The following is an 18563-nucleotide window of genomic DNA, read 5'->3' as shown; positions in this document are numbered from 1 at the left end:
TTCAGCTATCCAGTGCTGCCAACAACTCATGCCAGTTGCTGACTGTTTTCGGGTATATATTGTGGTGTCTCTGTGTGTACAATGGGTGCTGTGTAAAGCACAAAAGGCCATTGTTTTCAAAACCAAGTTTGCTGAGTTTTCACTGTTTATATAGTATTTTCATGAGCCAGGGGTCAAACTAATGTTCTTTCTTTTCCACGCTTTTCCTGGCAGAGGAAGCTCTCTCCCTCTGACACATACACACACCCCAACATTCATGCACACAACCACACACACACACCTGGAGCCTAAACTGCTTAGGGTTGTGAAGAAGTAACAACATATTGACAACAGCATTTGGATTTTGTATACAAGCTGCAAGCATAATACAGACAAATCCAAGCTTGCATACAAATTCATTGCGAGATCTGGCAAGCTTTTCCAAATAGCTGATGCTTAATATAGAGTGAGAAGAAGCAGTGGAGTGACTCAAGTACCCTGTTGCCTCTGCATTCATGATATCATCACTGTCCCAAAATTCCTGCCTTTGCCCACTGCTTTAAAGAGATGGGATGGATCCTCACATTGTCTAAAACTGGAGAAAGTAGTGGTTAAAGTTGCAACTAACTGAGTCCTTTTGTCAATCCTCTGTATGATGAGGTCATACGCAGTTGTGGGTTTTCAGCAGGTCTGGGTGTTATTGATGTTTTATTTATGTTATTTTAATGTTTTGCCATGACCACCAGCTTATGTGTGTCTTTGTGTGCCATATAATTAAATAGAACACATTCACATTAAATAGTCATATAATATATCTCTATGGTGTCTTATCACCAGGTGCGGGAGCTGCAGACGCGTCTCCAGAGCTCCCAGCCTGCAGGCCTGTCCAGCCCCGGGCGTCTCACCCCCGCCTCCCGTCCAATCAACCCCAGCACTGGGGAACTCAGCACCAGCAGCAGCAGTAACGATATACCTGTGGCCAAGGTAGAACACACACACTATGACATGCATAGTAAGGGGAAGAAAGAAAAGTTATGCATGTGGAAGTACATTAAAGGGTTAAGACCTCACACGGTCTTGAGTAATAGAATTGATGAAATGGAACATGGTACATTCATATGAGGTAATGCAATGTCTCTCTGGGGATCTTATGAACTCTCCTCTGGAATGACCAAGGACAAACATTTTGTTTTCTTTTTGCAATTTTCACCATCTCTTATAGTACTGTCTCTATGAGCTGAATTGCGCGCGTCCAGCCAGAGAGGGACAGTGGCAATCAGGCAACCATTCGCTCTTCCACTGTCCCGTGTGTGTCCTTGACATTGAGCCTCAGAGGGAATACAATACATTAGAGCAGTGGACCTTTTCTGAGCCGAGATCACTTTCTGAGTCAAAATGAAGGCTGAGACACCCCAGATAAAAAAAAAATGTAAACCTATGCAACATTAACCTATTAAAAACAGCTCTGTAGAAATTAAGTTTGCATTATGCTATATTCCCAATTCATTATGCAATGCCTGAATTGCCCTGCCAATGATGTTCTTCTCAGACATTACATTTCACACTGGTAATAGATCATAATTTGTTGTATTACTTGTGAGGCACAGCTGAGTGAGCATACATTGAAATAATGTGCTTGCTTTATGTTACTGGACTGCTTGTGCCTGCCTCTGATGGTCAGTCTCAGCAGGGGGAGTGCATCAGCGGGTCCGCCTCTCACCATCAGACTATCCCTCAGCCCTCCCTGCTTCGCTAAGACCAAAAAGGGGATGGCGAAACTCGCGCTAATGGCAAAACTCGAGTCCCACCGCATTAGTTCTGCCTAATGTACAAATTCATGTTGTTGCTCTTATGACCAGAGTAAGTGAAATATTCCTTGATATAAAAGAAGACAGAAAGAAGTAGGAATGTAAGGCTATATTGTTGTTGTTTTTTATAGAAATGCTTTGCGATTGACTAGGAATGCCTTGGAGATCAAGCAGTTTGTTGTCTTGTTGCTAGGTGGCGGAGCGGGTGAAACTGTCTAAAACCAGGTCGGAGTCTTCCTCCACCGAGAGGCCTGTTCTGGGATCAGAGATCAGCAGCATCGGGGTAAGGAGCTACTGGATGCCTATTCAATACTGAAGGCTTTGAGGGGGAAGATGGCAATGTTAAAATAAAGTAAGTAGGATAGAGAGAGGGGTAGACAGAATATGAGAGAGAGCAACAGTAGGTAGGACATTTCCTTGTAGCAGCTGGCCGATGATAACCGCAGCATCAGCAGAAGTGTCAGAGACGGGTATCTATCACCAGTATGGTGTGATAGACCTGGTGTGGCTCATACCCTACTGCTCCCTCCCTCTGCACCCACATATCTCCGTTGGCACTAAAGATTGATCTGACAACGTCACCTCGAACAGAGGAACAGGGAGGGGGGGACTATCAACAGACCCAGCTACAGTGCCATCGGAAAGTATTCAGACCCCTTTACTTTTTCACATTTTGTTACGTTACAGCCTTATTCTAAAATGGAAAAAAGTTCCTCAGCAATCTACACACAATACCCCACAATGACAAAGCGAAAACAGGTTTGTATACATTTTTGCAAATGTATTAAAAACAGAAATACCTTATATACATAAGTATTCAGACCCTTTGCTATGAGACTCGAATTTGAGCTCAGGTGCATCCTTTTTTATTGATTTATTTCACCTTTATTTAACCAGGTAGGCTAGTTGAGAACAAGTTCTCATTTGCAACTGTGACAACGACACAGGGTTACACATGGAGTAAACAATAAACAAGTCAATAACACAGTAGAAAAAAATTGTCTATATACATTGTGTGCAAAGGCATGAGGAGGTAGGCGAATAATTACAATTTTGCAGATTAACACTGGAGTGATAAATGATCACATGGTCATGTGCAGGTAGAGATACTGGTGTGCAAAAGAGCAGAAAAGTAAATAAATAAAAACAGTATGGGGATGAGGTAGGTAAATTGGGTGGGCTGTATACCGATGGACTATGTACAGCTGCAGCGATCGGTTAGCTGCTCAAATAGCAGATGTTTATAGTTGGTGAGGGAGATAAAAGTCTCCAACTTCAGCGATTTTTGCAATTCGTTCCAGTCACAGGCAGCAGAGAACTGGAAGGAAAGGCGGCCAAATGAGGTGTTGGCTTTAGGGATGATCAGTGTGATACACCTGCTGGAGCGCGTGCTACGGGTGGGTGTTGCCATCGTGACCAGTGAACTGAGATAAGGCGGAGCTTTACCTAGCATGGACTTGTAGATGACCTGGATGGCCAGTGGGTCTGGCGATGAATATGTAGCGAGGGCCAGCCGACTAGAGCATACAGGTCGCAGTGGTGGGTGGTATAAGGTGCTTTAGTAACAAAACGGATGGCACTGTGATAAACTGCATCCAGTTTGCTGAGTAGAGTATTGGAAGCTATTTTGTAGATGACATCGCCGAAGTCGGTAGAGATACTGGTGTGCAAAAGAGCAGAAAAGTAAATAAATAAAAACAGTATGGGGATGAGGTAGGTAAATTGGGTGGGCTGTATACCGATGGACTATGTACAGCTGCAGCGATCGGTTAGCTGCTCAAATAGCAGATGTTTATAGTTGGTGAGGGAGAAGTCTCCAACTTCAGCGATTTTTGCAATTCGTTCCAGTCACAGGCAGCAGAGAACTGGAAGGAAAGGCGGCCAAATGAGGTGTTGGCTTTAGGGATGATCAGTGTGATACACCTGCTGGAGCGCGTGCTATGGGTGGGTGTTGCCATCGTGACCAGTGAACTGAGATAAGGCGGAGCTTTACCTAGCATGGACTTGTAGATGACCTGGATGGCCAGTGGGTCTGGCGATGAATATGTAGCGAGGGCCAGCCGACTAGAGCATACAGGTCGCAGTGGTGGGTGGTATAAGGTGCTTTAGTAACAAAACGGATGGCACTGTGATAAACTGCATCCAGTTTGCTGAGTAGAGTATTGGAAGCTATTTTGTAGATGACATCGCCGAAGTCGGATCGGTAGGATAGTCAGTTTTACTAGGGTAAGTTTGGCGGCGTGAGTGGAGGCTTTGTTGTGAAATAGAAAGCCGACTCTAGATTTGATTTTAGATTGGAGATGTTTGATATGAGTCTGGAAGGAGAGTTTACAGTCTAGCCAGACACCTAGGTCCTTATAGATGTCCACATATTCTAGGTCGGAACCATCCAGGGTGGTGATGCTAGTCGGGCGTGTGGGTGCAGGCAGCTAACGGTTGAAAAGCATGCATTTGGTTTTACTAGCGTTTAAGAGCAGTTTTTACAACTTATTGGAGTCCAACTGTGTTAAATTCAATTGATTATACACGATTTGGAAAGGCACACATCTGTTTATATAAGATCCCACAGTTGACAGTGCATGTCGGATCAAAAACCAATTGAGATTGAAGGAATTGTCAGTAGAACTCCGAGACTGGATTGTTTTGAGGCATGGATCTGGGGAAGGGTACCAAAACATTTCTCCAGCATTGAAGGTCCCCAAGAACACAGTGGCTTCCTTCATTCTTAAATGGAAGAAGTTTGGAACCACCAATACTCTTCCTAGAGCTGGCATCCCAGGCAAACTGAGCAATCCTGGGAAAAGGGCCACCAAGAACCCAGCTCTAGAGTTCGTCTGTGGAGATGTGAGAACCTTCTGGACAACCATGTCTGCAGCAATCCACCAGTCAGGCCTTTATGGTAGAGTGGCCAGACGGAAGCCACTCCTCGGTAAATGGAACATGACAGCCTGCTTGGAGTTTGCCAAAAGGCACCTAAAGACTCTCAAATCATGAGGAACAAGATTCTCTGGTCTGATGAAACCAAGATTGAACTCTTTGGCCTGAAGGCCAAACGTCACATCTGGGGGAAACCTGTACCATCCCTATGATGAAGCATGGTGGTGGCAGCATCATGCTGTGAGGATGTTTTTCAGCATCAGGGCCTGGGAGACTAGTCAGGATCGAGGCAATAATGAACGGAGAAAAGTACAGAGAGATCCTTATTGAAAATCTGCTACAGAGTGCTCACAACCTCAGACTGGGGTGAAGTTGTGGCCAAAAGTTTTGAGAATGACACAAATATAAATTTACACAAAGTCTGCTGCCTCAGTTTGTGTGATGGCAATTTGCATATACTCCAGAATGTTATGAAGAGTGATCAGATGAATTGCAATTAATTGCAAAGTCCCTCTTTGCCATGCAAATTAACTGAATCGCCCAAAAAAACATTTCCACTGCATTTCAGCCCTGCCACAAAAGGACCAGCTGACATCATGTCAGTGATTCTCTCGTTAACCCAGGTGTGAGTGTTGATGAGGACAAGGCTGGAGATCACTCTGTCATGCTGGTTGAGTTTGAATAACAGACTGGAAGCTTCAAAAGGAGGGTGGTGCTTGGAATCATTGTTTTTCCTCTGTCAACAATGGTCTCCTAAAGTTGATTCAAAAGTTCAAAAGTTGATTCAGCTGCGGGATCGGGGCACCACCAGTACAGAGCTTGCTCAGGAATGGCAGCAGGCAGGTGTGAGTGCATCTGCACGAACAGTGAGGCAAAGACTTTTGGAGGATGGCCTGGTGTCAAGAAGGGCAGCAAAGAAGCCACTTCTCTCCAGGAAAAACATCGGGGATAGACTGATAATCTGCAAAAGGTACAGGGATTGGACTGCTGAGGACTGGGGTAAAGTCATTTTCTCTGATGAATCCCCTTTCCCGATTTGTTTGGGGCATCCGGAAAAAGCTTTTCCGGAGAAGACAAGGTGAGCGCTACCATCAGTTCTGTGTCATGCCAAAAGTAAAGCATCCTGAGACCATTCATGTGTGGGGTTGCTTCTCAGCCAAGGGAGTGGGCTCACTCACAATTTTGCCTAAGAACACAGCCATGAATAAAGAATGGTACCAATACGTCCTCCGAGAGCAACTTCTCCCAACCATCCAGGTTGGTGCCGAACAATGCCTTTTCCAGCATGACAGAGCACCTTGCCATAAGGCAAAAGTGATAACTAAGTGGCTCGGGGAACAAAACATCGATATTTTGGGTCCATGGCCAGGAAACACCCCAGACCTTAATCCCATTGAGAACTTGTGGTCAATCCTCAAGAGGCGGGTGGACAAACAAAAACCCACATTCTGACAAACTCCATGCATTGATTATGCAAGAATTGGCTGCCATCAGCCAGGATGTGGCCCAGAAGTTAATTGACAGCATGCCAGGGCGGATAGCAGAGGTCTTGAAAATGAAGGGTCAACACTGTAAATATTGACACTTTGCATCAACTTCATGTAATTGTCAATAAAAGCCTTTGACACTTATGAAATGCATGTAATTATACTTAAGTATTCCATAGTATCATCTGACAAAAATATCTAAAGACACTGAAGCAGCAAACTTTGTGGAAATTAATATTTGTGTCATTCTCAAAACTTTTGGCCACAACTGTACATCGTTTTATCTCTCTCCTCTTTCATTCCTCTTCTGATGCCCTCTTTTCTCTAGTGCCTCCCTCCCTCTCTCCCTTTCCTTCCCTCTCTTTTAATATCTCCCTCTCTCCCCTTGGTGTGTGTTCAGGTGTGAGTGACAGGAACCAATCCTAATGATTCCAGGACTTCTCTTTTCCTTGAAGCTCTGGCCACCAAAATTCTCTTTAGCCGGAACCCATCTGGCCCAAAATAGACTTGAAAGAGTGAGAGGGAAGAGCGAGAAAGAGATGCAGACTGTTAGTATTCCTCTGGGACTAGGCTGAGACAGATTATGTAAGGGAGGGAGAGCAAAGTTCAATAGAAAGCCTGTATACAATCTCTTGAAAAATAGTTGAATCTCAATAAAAACCGATCTGTATAATTAAAGGTTATAAACACATTCGGTATAAACTCAATGTGGATTAAGAGAGTGGAGGATCACAAAGAAATCCCCTCAGTCTGCCTGACCCTTTAAATTCCAATTGTGCTGTTTTTCCGTTGTGATTTTTGGCTGCACCTTGACTCACATTGGATGAAGAGCTGTCTACTCCCCTCCATAGATGTAAATGTCAGTCTTTCCCCCATGTACCCCTGTTCCTCTTCCTCCCAGGTGTCCAGTAATGTGGCGGAGCACTTGGCACACTCCCTCCAGGACTGCTCCAACATCCAGGAGATCTTCCAGACCCTCTACTCCCACGGATCAGCCATCTCTGAGAACAAGATCAGGGAGTTTGAGGTGGAGACGGAGAGACTTAACAGGTGACACTCAAACCACATTGCCTGTCACTTACAGCCCTGATCTGAGTAATGTTATAATAAAGTCATACTGTATCCCACCATTAATGCCAAATGTACACACACCTGTCTATATAAGGTCCCACAGTTGACAGTGCAACCAAGCCATGAGGTTGAAAGAATTGTCCGTAGTGCTCCGAGACGGGATTGTGTCGAGGCACAAATCTGGGGAAGGGTACAAAAACATTTCTGCAACATTGAAGGTTCCCAAGAACGCAGTGGCCTCCATCATTTTTAAATTAAAGAAGTTTGGAACAACCAAGTATCTTCCTAGATCTGGCCTCCTGGCCAAACTGAGCAATCGGGGGATAAGGGCCTTGGTCAGGGAGGTGACCAAGAAACCGATGGTCACTCTGACAGAGCTCCAGAGTTCCTCTGTAGAGATGGGAGAACCTTCCAGAATCAAATCATATCGAATTGTATTTGTCACATGCGCCGAATACAACAGGTTTGTGAAATGCTTACTTAAAAGACCTTAACCAACAATGCAGTTTTAAGAAAATAACAACAACAAAAAAGTAACAAATAAACAAATAAAAGTAACAAATAATTAAAGAGCAGCGTCAATGTGCGTCAATGTGCGGGGGCACCAGTTAGTCGAGGTAATTGCGGTAATATGTGCATGCCGGTAGAGTGGGGGGGGGGGGCGCATTTGAGTAGGGCGGCAGGGTAGCCTAGTGGTTAGAGAGTTGGACTAGTAACCGGAAGGCTGCAAGTTCAAATCCCAGAGCTGACAAGGTACAAATCTGTCCCTGAACAGGCAGTTAACCCACTGTTCCTAGGCTGTCATTGAAAATAAGAATTTGTTCTTAACTGACTTGCCTAGTTAAATAAAGGTAAAATAAAAATAAATAAAAAATGTACAGGATGGCTTGGGGGAGAAGCTGTTTAGAAACCTCTTGGACTTGGCGCTCTGGTATTTTCGTTTTCGAATGCATTGTATGTAAGTTTACATCGGTAAAATACACAAATTTGCTTTGTATTGATGTAGGATAAAAAAGGCCATGTTTAAAATGTAAACTGTAGTATTAACATCCCCCTGTCCTACACTAGTTTAGAGGTTCACACTAGAGGTACTTATCTATCAGCGAGTCTTCATTATGGGTCCTTTAAGAAAGCCCAAGCCTGTGAATGAACCCGATTCAGGCACATGTTCAGTGTTTGTGTTCTAACATGCAGGTGAATTTTTATTAAACCGGTTTTATTTCCAGCTCTTCTTTTCCTCAAAAAGCTCCCTTCAGAAGTCTGTTCCAAGCGAATGAAGTAGTAACTCTTCAAACAGTGCACTTTAGGATCTTTGGGGGGATTTCAAACTTAGCGAATTATGTTATGACGTTTCCTCATAATCCTGACTATTTGGAAGTGAGATGTGGAGATCTGAGTGTTCTCAGTAGGAGGGCTTAAGTCGTAATCCTTTGTAATTCCTGTGCGTTTTATCACTTCATTCCAGTCAGAGCTTCAGACTTAGTAGACATTTAAAGCAGATGGGTTTGAAATCTTGTGAAACACTGCTTATACAGTTCTGTAGGTCTGTCTCTCAGGCCAAATCGAATGTCAAGATCGCGGTGATTGTTCAGTTTTCAATTTTTTTGAACAAAGAACACATTCGATCACTCTTTTTTTAGGCTTATCCAAATGGATAAGTACGCTTAAAGGGATAGTTTACCTTGAAATCGAAGGTAAGTGGTATAATACATCATAAGTGCGCCAATCCAAAATGAAGGGGATAGCTTGGCACCTGGTAACCTGTGACTTAGATTTTGGGGTGTGTCTACTTAAAAGTTGTTATTTTGCCCATGTTTTTATGGGATGTTTAACCACCAGGCTGCGGACACGCCCTCTTTTCTCTTCATTAAGCCCTGAGTGCTTTATTGACAGCCTTAATTATATGGATAGTTACGTGTCACTAGCTACTCTCATATAATCTACCCATAAAACCAAGGCCATTTGAGTAAGAGAGAGGAGGGTGGCTATAGTTGCAGTGTCCGTTTGTCCCCTAACACTCCCTTTACTGCAATAGCTGATGTGTGATGAGCGATCTGGCACAAAATAACTGCCGTGAATCACGCAGGTGGGTGCTTTAAATCGCTGGTGGAGGGGTGAGTTGCAATGTGAAGTGCTTTGAGGTATAACAAGCACTTTATACAGTAAATGTAATCCAATAATGATGACTAATGTGTGTGTTCCAGCCGCATCGAGCACCTGAAGTCTCAGAATGACCTCTTGACCATCACGTTGGAGGAGTGTAAGGGCAACGCAGAGAGGATGAGCATGCTGGTCGGCAAATATGAGTCCAACGCTACCGCCCTACGACTGGCACTGCAGTACAGGTACACAAACACACGGACACACACACTCTCACGCGCGCACACACAAAGCAAGGCCTAACCTAATGGAGCATGCAAAATACACATTACTCACATTCCCACACTCATGCTTGTGCTCAAGTGCCAAGGTGAAAATCTGAATCCAAATGTCTTCATCCACATCTATGGACAAGCTTAATTTTCTTAGCTAACAAAAACCTTTATCAAGCTGTAACCGTAGTAGCCATACTAATGCTACCTCATTAGAAGCCTCTTCCGGTAATTATAATTAGGCTGCTTTCGCGGCGGTCAGGGCCTCTTTTGTACGTCGCCTTAGGTAGAAGCCATCCGCATCTCATTAGCATTCTCATCCCCTTGGCCAATCAAGGGGTCTGTGTGTTTGTGTGCGGGCTCTTCTCTGATAAATTGCCCTGAAGGTGCCCATTCAGCAAAGCTAACGCAAACGAGAATCGAAAGGAAAACGGATCTAATCTGAGTGGTATTTATGATTAGCATAATGCAAATCATTCAACTATGCTTATTCTGTGGTGATGTTATGAGATGCAGAAAAGTTCTGCTTTGAACCCTTTTCTTGCGTGGCAAGATTTAGGAAGACTTTCTGCCAATGGCCGACCTCAAATGGAAAAAGTAGCATTTTTAGCTGTTGATGTTGGGTGAATGTTATGTTGTAGGGGCATGATATGGTAATGTTACGTGTGTTTCTCATGGCATTCTGCCATAGCATGTCTCAGAAAGATGGTACTCATGTTGCCTCATCGGCAAAGCTTAGCTATGATCAGATGCGTAAACTGACAGACACCGAAATAGACTGACAGACACCGAAATAGAAACATTATAGCAATAAAGGATCATTAATTGTCTTGCCCATTACACCGGAGTACACAACACACTGATTAGCCCCCAAATGCATTGTTAATATCACATCAGTTACATTACACACACACTCTCTCAATGTATACATTTCCCCCTGTAGCACTGATGCCAGCGCTTTGATTGAATTCAACCCCACCGAGTGTGATGTCAGCGAGGCCACCCCATTGGGTCATTTGGGAAGAAATAGACTTTCATTGGAACGAGGGTGGATGGGGGACTGCGATGTGTGTGTGTGTCTAATATGTGGTGGAAGATTCTTCAAGGCTCGCTCTCTCTCTCTGTGTGTGTGTGTGCACGTGTGTTCGTGAGAGAGTTGGACTCTTTGTGTCATTTTAAAACTATAATCATAAGATGAAACATCAGGGTGTATTCTGGTGGTGATGCTGACAACTTTTTGGTGTTTTTCAGGCAGAAACTTTTTTTGTTCATTCTTGAGAGAGTGACTAACTCATAGTGTTGGAGTGAGCTATTAAAGGGTGTAAAGGTATCCACAGGATTTGTTTTGGTACGGCTGAACTAGCAGTCGTGTGCGTGAGTGCGTAAATGGGAAACGTGTGTCTTTAAATCAGCTCTGGCCCTCTAGTGTCAACAGTCTCTCACACTCACACACACGCACACACAAACACCTGACCTACCTCAAATCCACTCAAAATAAAGAGAGACTAGCTATGAGGACGAAATAAATACAATAGATGTTCCATGTCTGAATTGAGTGCAGACTTCAGACTTCCTCTGTGGACAAATGAGGAGTTTTCTTTGTAGGCGTAATACTTGGTTAATTACCCAAGCTCTCTCTGTATTTGTTTGGAGTAGAGGTGTTTTTTTTTCCTGATGTGTAATCATTGACTGATTAAAAGATATTGCCTCGCTAAAAGATTTCCACAGGATTGTTTTTCTCCCATCTCTGAGCCCCAGGCAAACACACACACACGCAACACACGCTATAATGACTGTAGTTATATATAAATCAGCACCTCTCAGCCATGGTCCTTTTGAACGCTTGATGAAAGTGCAGCACAGATAAGTGGACGCAAGAGGCCTCTGCATTCCTCCACTAAGAGTGTGTGTATGTGTGTGTGTGTGAGAGAAAGAGTTGATATGTGTTATCATTCAGTAGTTGAGTAGTGCAAATAGATTTAGCTGACATGTTTGTCTATGGGTTCTTTGTTAATCAGTGATCAGGGGCCTATGAGATACTTTATAAGTGTGTGAGTGTTAACCAAAATAATAATAAGATGTTTTATTGTCACATACACCGGATAGGTGCAGTGAAATGTGTTGTTTTGCAGGGTCAGCCATAGAAGTTTGGCGCCACTGGAGCAATTATGGTTAAGTGCTTTGCTCAAGGGCACATCGACAGACTTTTCACCTTGTCGGCTCGTGTTTGTGTTCTTTCTCCCAGTGAACAGTGTATAGAGGCCTATGAGCTGCTGTTGACGCTGGCGGAGAGTGAACAGAGTCTGGTACTGGGCCAGTTCAGAGCTGCCGGAGTGGGCGACGTAGGTGAGTAACACACACACTCACTCTTCATGCCTACACGGGCTCGTTTGTTCTTTGATCAGTGCAGATTTGTTTCTTCCTACACTCAGAGACCCACAGTTGAACTCCAACCAATCAAAGCAAAGAGGCCACCTCTCAAAAATACTATTTTAATCTTTTACTCGTTATATACTCTTTTATAAATTGCTCCACTCTCATTTCATTCCTTTACAAACCTCACCTCCATCACTCCTGTTTTCTCTTCACTTCACTTCATCCTCCCATCATAAACTTTAATCAGACTAAGTAAATATAAAGATCCAGTCCATTTAAAAAATTGGAGGCCCCTTACACTTCAGTGTTGTGATGCAAAAATTCTAGCAAAGTGAATAGCGCTTAAAATTAAAAGGTATTGTCAGATAGTATTCATTCTAACCAGACAGGTTTTTTGCATCTGGGAAACCAGGCCTGGTATTCATAGCTGACTTTGAAAAGGTTTTTGATAAAGTACGACAGGAATTTATCTATAAATGCCTCTCACTTTCGGTTATTTGAAAATGAAATAATCTCCAAAATATCTAAATTTTTTAAACAAGCCATAGAAAGTTGGTTGCTATTTCAGTTTAATCTACCAGAAAAGACACAACAAATATTACGGTTAAACTGAAATATACAAATAATTGATATAAAATGTTTTGGGATAAAAAAGGTATCTTTGTAAGTGATATCATAAATAGGACTGGTGGAATTATGTCACATGCAGCTAACATAAATACATGGGAATATATTGGAAATATCAAAATTACAACCAACTAATTGCAGCAAAAGTAAGGAACTTGTCTGTCAACCCTGTATTGAAGACCAAAATTGGCAAAAGAAAATTGTGATGAGTAAAAAAAGTATACCAGTTTCATTTAAGGACCAAAAAAAATGTACAGCTGTGCCATATAGATTGGGAAATAGTTGGGAAGAGATTTTCAATGTACCGCTTTTCTGTGAAGGGAGTAGTACGCAGCGTTGTACGAGATCTTCAGTTTCTTGGCAATTTCTTGCATGAAATAGCCTTAATTTCTCAGAATAAGAATAGACTGACTAGTTTCAGAAGAAAGTTATTTGTTTCTGGTCATTTTGAGCCTGTAATCGAACCCACAAATTCTGATGCTCCAGATACTCAACTAGTGTAAAGAAGGCCAGTTTTATTTCTTCTTTAATCAGGACAACAGTTTTCAGCTGTGCTAATATAATTGCAAAACGGTTTTCTAATGATCAATTAGCCTTTTAAAATGATAAACTTGGATTAGCTAACACAACGTGCCATTGGAATTCAGGAGTGATGGTTGCTGATTATGGGCCTCTGTACGCCTATGTAGATATTCCATAAAAGTCAGTCGTTTCCAGCTACAATAATCATTTACAACATTAACAATGTCTACACTGTATTTCTGATCTACTTGATGTTTTTTAATGGACAAAAAAAATGGCTTTTCTTTCAAAAACAAGGACATTTCTAAGTGACCCCAAACTTTTGAACAGTTACGTGTGTATATAGACCCTTTGTACATATATATATATATATATATATATATATATATATATATATATATACACACACACACACACACACACACACACACACACACACACACACACACACACACACACACACACACACACACACACACACACACACACACACTGCCTTCGGAAAGTATTCAGACTGCTTGACTTTTTCCATGTTTTGTTACGTTATAGTCTTATTCTAAATTGAATGAAATAGTATTTTCCCTCATCAATCTACACACAAGACCCCATAATGTCAAAGCAAAAATAGGTCTTTAGAAATGTTTGCTAATACAAAACAGATTTGCATAAGTATTCAGACCCTTTACTCAATACTTGAAGCACCTTTGGCATCGATTACAGAGTATTTTTGGGCATGACACTAGAAGCTTGGCATACCTGTATTTGATGGAGTTTCTCCCATTCTTCTCTGCAGATCATCTCAAGCTCTGTCAGGTTGGAGGAGGAGCGTTGCTGCACAGCTATTTTTAGGTCTCTCCAGAGATATTCGATCTGGTTCAAGTCCGGGCTCTGGCTGGTTCCCTCAAGGACATTCAGAGACTTTCCCGAAGACAGTCCTGTGTTGTCTTGGCTGTGTGCTTAGGGTCGTTGTCCTGTTGGAAGGTGAACCTTCGCCCCAGTCTGAGATCTTGAGCACTCTGGAGCAGGTTTTGATGAAGAATCTCTCTGTACTTTGCTCCATTCATCTTTCCCCCAATCCTGAATAGTCACCAAGTCCCTGCCACTGAAAAACATCCCCACAGCATGATTCTGCCACCACCATGCTTCACCGTATGGATAGTGCCAGGTTTCCTCCAGACGTGGTGCTTTGCATTCAGGCCAAAGAGTTCAATCTTGGTTTCCTCATCCAGAGAATCTTGTTTCTCATGGTCTGAGAATCTTTAGGTGCCTTTTGGCAAACTCCAAGCGGGCTGTCATGTGCCTTTTACTGAGGAGTGGCTTCCGCCTGGCCTGATTGGTGGAGTGCTGCAGAGATGGTTGTCCTTCTAGAATGTTCTCCCATCTCCACAGAGGCACTATAGAGCTCTGTCAGAGTGACCATCGGGTTCTTTGTCACCTTCCTGACCAAGTTCCTTCTCCCCCCGATTGCTCAGTTTGGCCGGGAGGTTTGGCTTGGTGGTTCCAAACTTCTTCCATTCAATAATGGAGGCCACTGTGTTCTTGGGGACTTTCAATGTTGCAGACTTTATTTTAAGAATGGGAAACGTCAGAATAGTAGCAGAGAGAATGATTTATTTCAGCTTTTATTTTTTTCATCACATCACAGTCAGGTTTGTAGGCCTCCTTGCTCGCACATGCTTTTTCAGTTCTGCCCACAAATTGTCTATAGGATTGAGGTCAGGGCTTTGTGATGGCAACTCCAATACCTTTACTTTGTTGTCCTTAAGCAATTTTGCTACAATTTTGGAAGTATGCTTGGGGTCATTGTCCATTTGGAAGACCCATTTGCGACTTAACTTTAACTTATATCTTGAGATGTTGCTAAAATATATCCACATAATTTTTCTCCCTCATGATGCCATCTATTTTGTGAAGTGCACCAGTCCCTCCTGCAGCAAAGCACCCCCACAACATGACGCCGTGCTTCACGGTTGGGATGGTGTTCTTCGGCTTCCAAGCCTCCCCCTTTTTCCTCCAAACATAACGATGGTCATTATGGCATTATGACATTTCTCCAAAAAGTACTATCTTTGTCCCCATGTGCAGTTGCAAACTGTAATCTGACTTTGTTATGGCGGTTTTGAAACAATGGCTACTTCGTTGCTGAGTGGCCTTTCATGTTATGTCGATATAGGACTTATTTTACTGTGGACTTAGATACTTTTGTACTTGTTTCCTCCAGCGTCTTCACAAGGTCCTTTGCTGTTGTTCTGGGATTGATTTGCACTTTTCGCACCAAAGTACATTCATCTCTAGGAGACAGAATGCGTCTCCTTCCTGAGCGGTATGACGGCTGCGTGGTCCCATAGTGTTTATACTTGCGTACTATTGTTTGTACAGATGAATGTGGTACCTTCAGGTGTTTGGAAATTGCTCCCAAGGATGAACCAGACTTGTGGAGGTCTATAATTGTTATCTGAGGTCTTGGCTTGGCTTTCTGAGGTCTTGGCCTCACAACTCCCTTGTAACACATGCCTCCCTCCTAACCTTTTCCCCTTCAACACAAAACAGTATCTCAGACGAACATCCCTTTATTCATCTAATGCTGACTAACATTACATATAGTATTTGCAGCCTTGTATAGCCACGTGTACAGTACATTTTCATTTGGAATACTTCATTCAATCGTGGTTAATGTGGCATATATTTTTAGATCTAGTACATTCAAGACCAAATGTTGGCTTTGTGACAGCCCTGGCAATTACAATGACTCCAGCAAATAAAAGCTAATTGACATCTCTCTTTCTACTGTGTGTGTGTGTGTAGGCGAGAAGTTGGGAGAGGAGAGCATCACTCAAATCCTGAAGAGGGCCCATGACTGCAGGAAGACAGCAGAGAATGCAGCCAAGGATCTTCTGGGCAGGCTGGACGGTAGCTGTGGAGCCGCATTCGCTGTGACTGGCTGCAGTGTTCAACCATGGGAGAGCCTGTCCTCCAATAGTCACACTAGGTATGTGTGTATATCAGTGGCAGTCGGTGCCGTTTAAGATGAAGAAGGATATATATATATATATTTTTTTTTATGAGCATGGCCTTATTTCTATTACAGCATATTGGATGACTGTCATTCATATTCCATTCACCCAGCTCAATGTAACATTAATAGGTTCAGTCTACTACATAATACCCACATTCGCCCCCTGCCGAGCCCTCGCGACCCCCACATTTTGGGAACCGCTGTAGTTTATGCTTTCAATCCATATTGAAACATAATTAAAGCCAACCCTCTGCTCAAGTGCCCATGACATTTCAGGCAAGGAAGCCGCTCCCTAAACAAAGCTTTCATTTACAGTCACTGCTCTGGGAAAGAAAATACATGACATTCAAATGCGGCTCACATTTAAGTCAGGGGCACAGCAGAAAATTGACAATTAGTGTAGGAGATGAGAGTCTACAGTGCTCTGCAGTGGCTGCACTAGAGCAGTGGTCTCCAACCTTTTCTAGCAAAAATTAAACATGTCGCAAGCTACTCATACTTTTTTTTACAGCTTTCAAATAGGCACATTCTTGTCCTCTACCCTGCCACTCTTCCCTGGGTCCTTGGTGTAAAAGATATGTGTTTTCTGTCTATATACCGGTTAAAATAATGGTTAATAAACATCTCTAAGGGGCCCCATACAATTATTTTTAATATTTTCTGTAATTCTGCTTTATATATACACTGCTCAAAAAAATAAAGGGAACACTTAAAACAACACAATGTAACTCCAAGTCAATCACACTTCTGTGAAATCAAACTGTCCACGTAGGAAGCAACACTGATTGACAATAAATTTTACATGCTGTTGTGCAAATGGAATAGACAACAGGTGGAAATTATAGGCAATTAGCAAGACACCCCCAATAAAGGAGTGGTTCTGCAGGTGGTGACCACAGACCACTTCTCAGTTCCTATGCTTCCTGGCTGATGTTTTGGTCTCTTTTGAATGCTGGTGGTGCTTTCACTCTAGTGGTAGCATGAGACGGAGTCTACAACCCACACAAGTGGCTCAGGTAGTGCAGCCCATCCAGGATGGCACATCAATGCGAGCTGTGGCAAGAAGCATAGTGTCCAGAGCATGGAGGCGCTACCAGGAGACAGGCCAGTACATCAGGAGACGTGGAGGAGGCCGTAGGAGGGCAACAACCCAGCAGCAGGACCGCTACCTCCGCCTTTGTGCAAGGAGGAGCACTGCCAGAGCCCTGCAAATGCCACAAATGTGCATGTGTCTGCTCAAACGGTCAGAAACAGAATCCATGAGGGTGGTATGAGGGCCCGACATCCATAGGTGGGGGTTGTGCTTACAGCCCAACACCGTGCAGGACGTTTGGCATTTGCCAGAGAACACCAAGATTGGCAAATTCGCCACTGGCTCCCTGTGCTCTTCACAGATGAAAGCAGGTTCACACTGAGCACATGTGAGAGACGTGACCGAGTCTGGAGACGCCATGGAGAACGTTCTGCTGCCTGCAACATCCTCCAGCATGACCGGTTTGGCGGTGGGTTAGTCATGGTGTGGGGTGGCATTTCTTTGGGGGGCCGCACAGCCCTCCATGTGCTCACCAGAGGTAGCCTGACTGCCATTAGGTACCGAGATATGATTCTCAGACCCCTTGTGAGACCATATGCTGGTGCGGTTGGTCCTGGGTTCCTCTTAATGCAAGACAATGCTAGATCTCATGTGGCTGGAGTGTGTCAGCAGTTCCTGCAAGAGGAAGGCATTGATGCTATGGACTGGCCCGCCCGTTCCCCAGACCTGAATCCAATTGAGCACATCTGGGACATCATGTCTTGCTCCATCCACCAACACCACAGACTGTCCAGGAGTTGGCGGATGCTGTAGTCCAGGTCTGGGAGGAGATCCCTCAGGAGACCATTCGCCACCTCATCAGGACCATGCCCAGGCGTTGTAGGGAGGTCATACAGGCACGTGGAGGCCACACACACTACTGAGCCTAATTTTGACTTGTTTTAAGGACATTGCGTCAAAGTTGGATCAGCCTGTAGTGTGGTTTTCCACTTTAATTTTGAGTGTGACTCCAAATCCAGACCTCCATGGGTTGATAAATTTGATTTCCATTGATCATTTTTGTGTGATTTTGTTGTCAGCACATTCAACTATGTAAAGAAATAAGTATTTAATAAGAATATTTCATTCATTCAGATCTAGGATGTGTTATTTTAGTGTTCCCTTTATTGTTTTGATCAGTGTATATATATTTTAATTGCTGTCAATATTACAGTATTCTGAGTCAAGGTCAATGCTTAAATCACATCGAATACCAATTTTGAGGTCTGGGGAAATAAAACAAATACATTTAGATTAGTGTAATCACCTTTAATTGCTCATTCAGAAAGCGAGGAATGTGTGTTGGCGTATCTGCTGTTAGGCCCACTGCTGCAGCACATGTCGTGGCAGAGTTTA

At 43.3% G+C, this 18563-nt stretch overlaps 1 protein-coding gene across 5 annotated transcripts in view; it reads left to right on the top strand.

Moving 5' to 3' along the window:
- LOC110509842 (MCC regulator of WNT signaling pathway) overlaps positions 1-18563 on the top strand; it is a 149710-nt gene that overhangs the window by 90023 nt on the left and 41124 nt on the right. For all 5 annotated transcript variants that reach the window (XM_036967258.2, XM_036967259.2, XM_036967262.2 and 2 more), the window contains 6 exons: positions 817-963; positions 1981-2070; positions 7053-7201; positions 9427-9567; positions 11840-11940; positions 15925-16108. In XM_036967258.2, the coding sequence (XP_036823153.1) occupies positions 817-963; positions 1981-2070; positions 7053-7201; positions 9427-9567; positions 11840-11940; positions 15925-16108 (812 nt within the window). The remainder of the gene's footprint in view (positions 1-816; positions 964-1980; positions 2071-7052; positions 7202-9426; positions 9568-11839; positions 11941-15924; positions 16109-18563) is intronic.

This window comes from Oncorhynchus mykiss, chromosome 29 (assembly GCF_057628025.1).
Source record: "Oncorhynchus mykiss isolate SJ-2025 chromosome 29, ASM5762802v1, whole genome shotgun sequence".
In the NCBI taxonomy this organism is placed as follows: domain Eukaryota; kingdom Metazoa; phylum Chordata; class Actinopteri; order Salmoniformes; family Salmonidae; genus Oncorhynchus; species Oncorhynchus mykiss.
The sequence above is the reverse complement of the archived record's forward strand: the minus strand, read 5'-3'. Positions and strand labels throughout refer to the sequence as shown.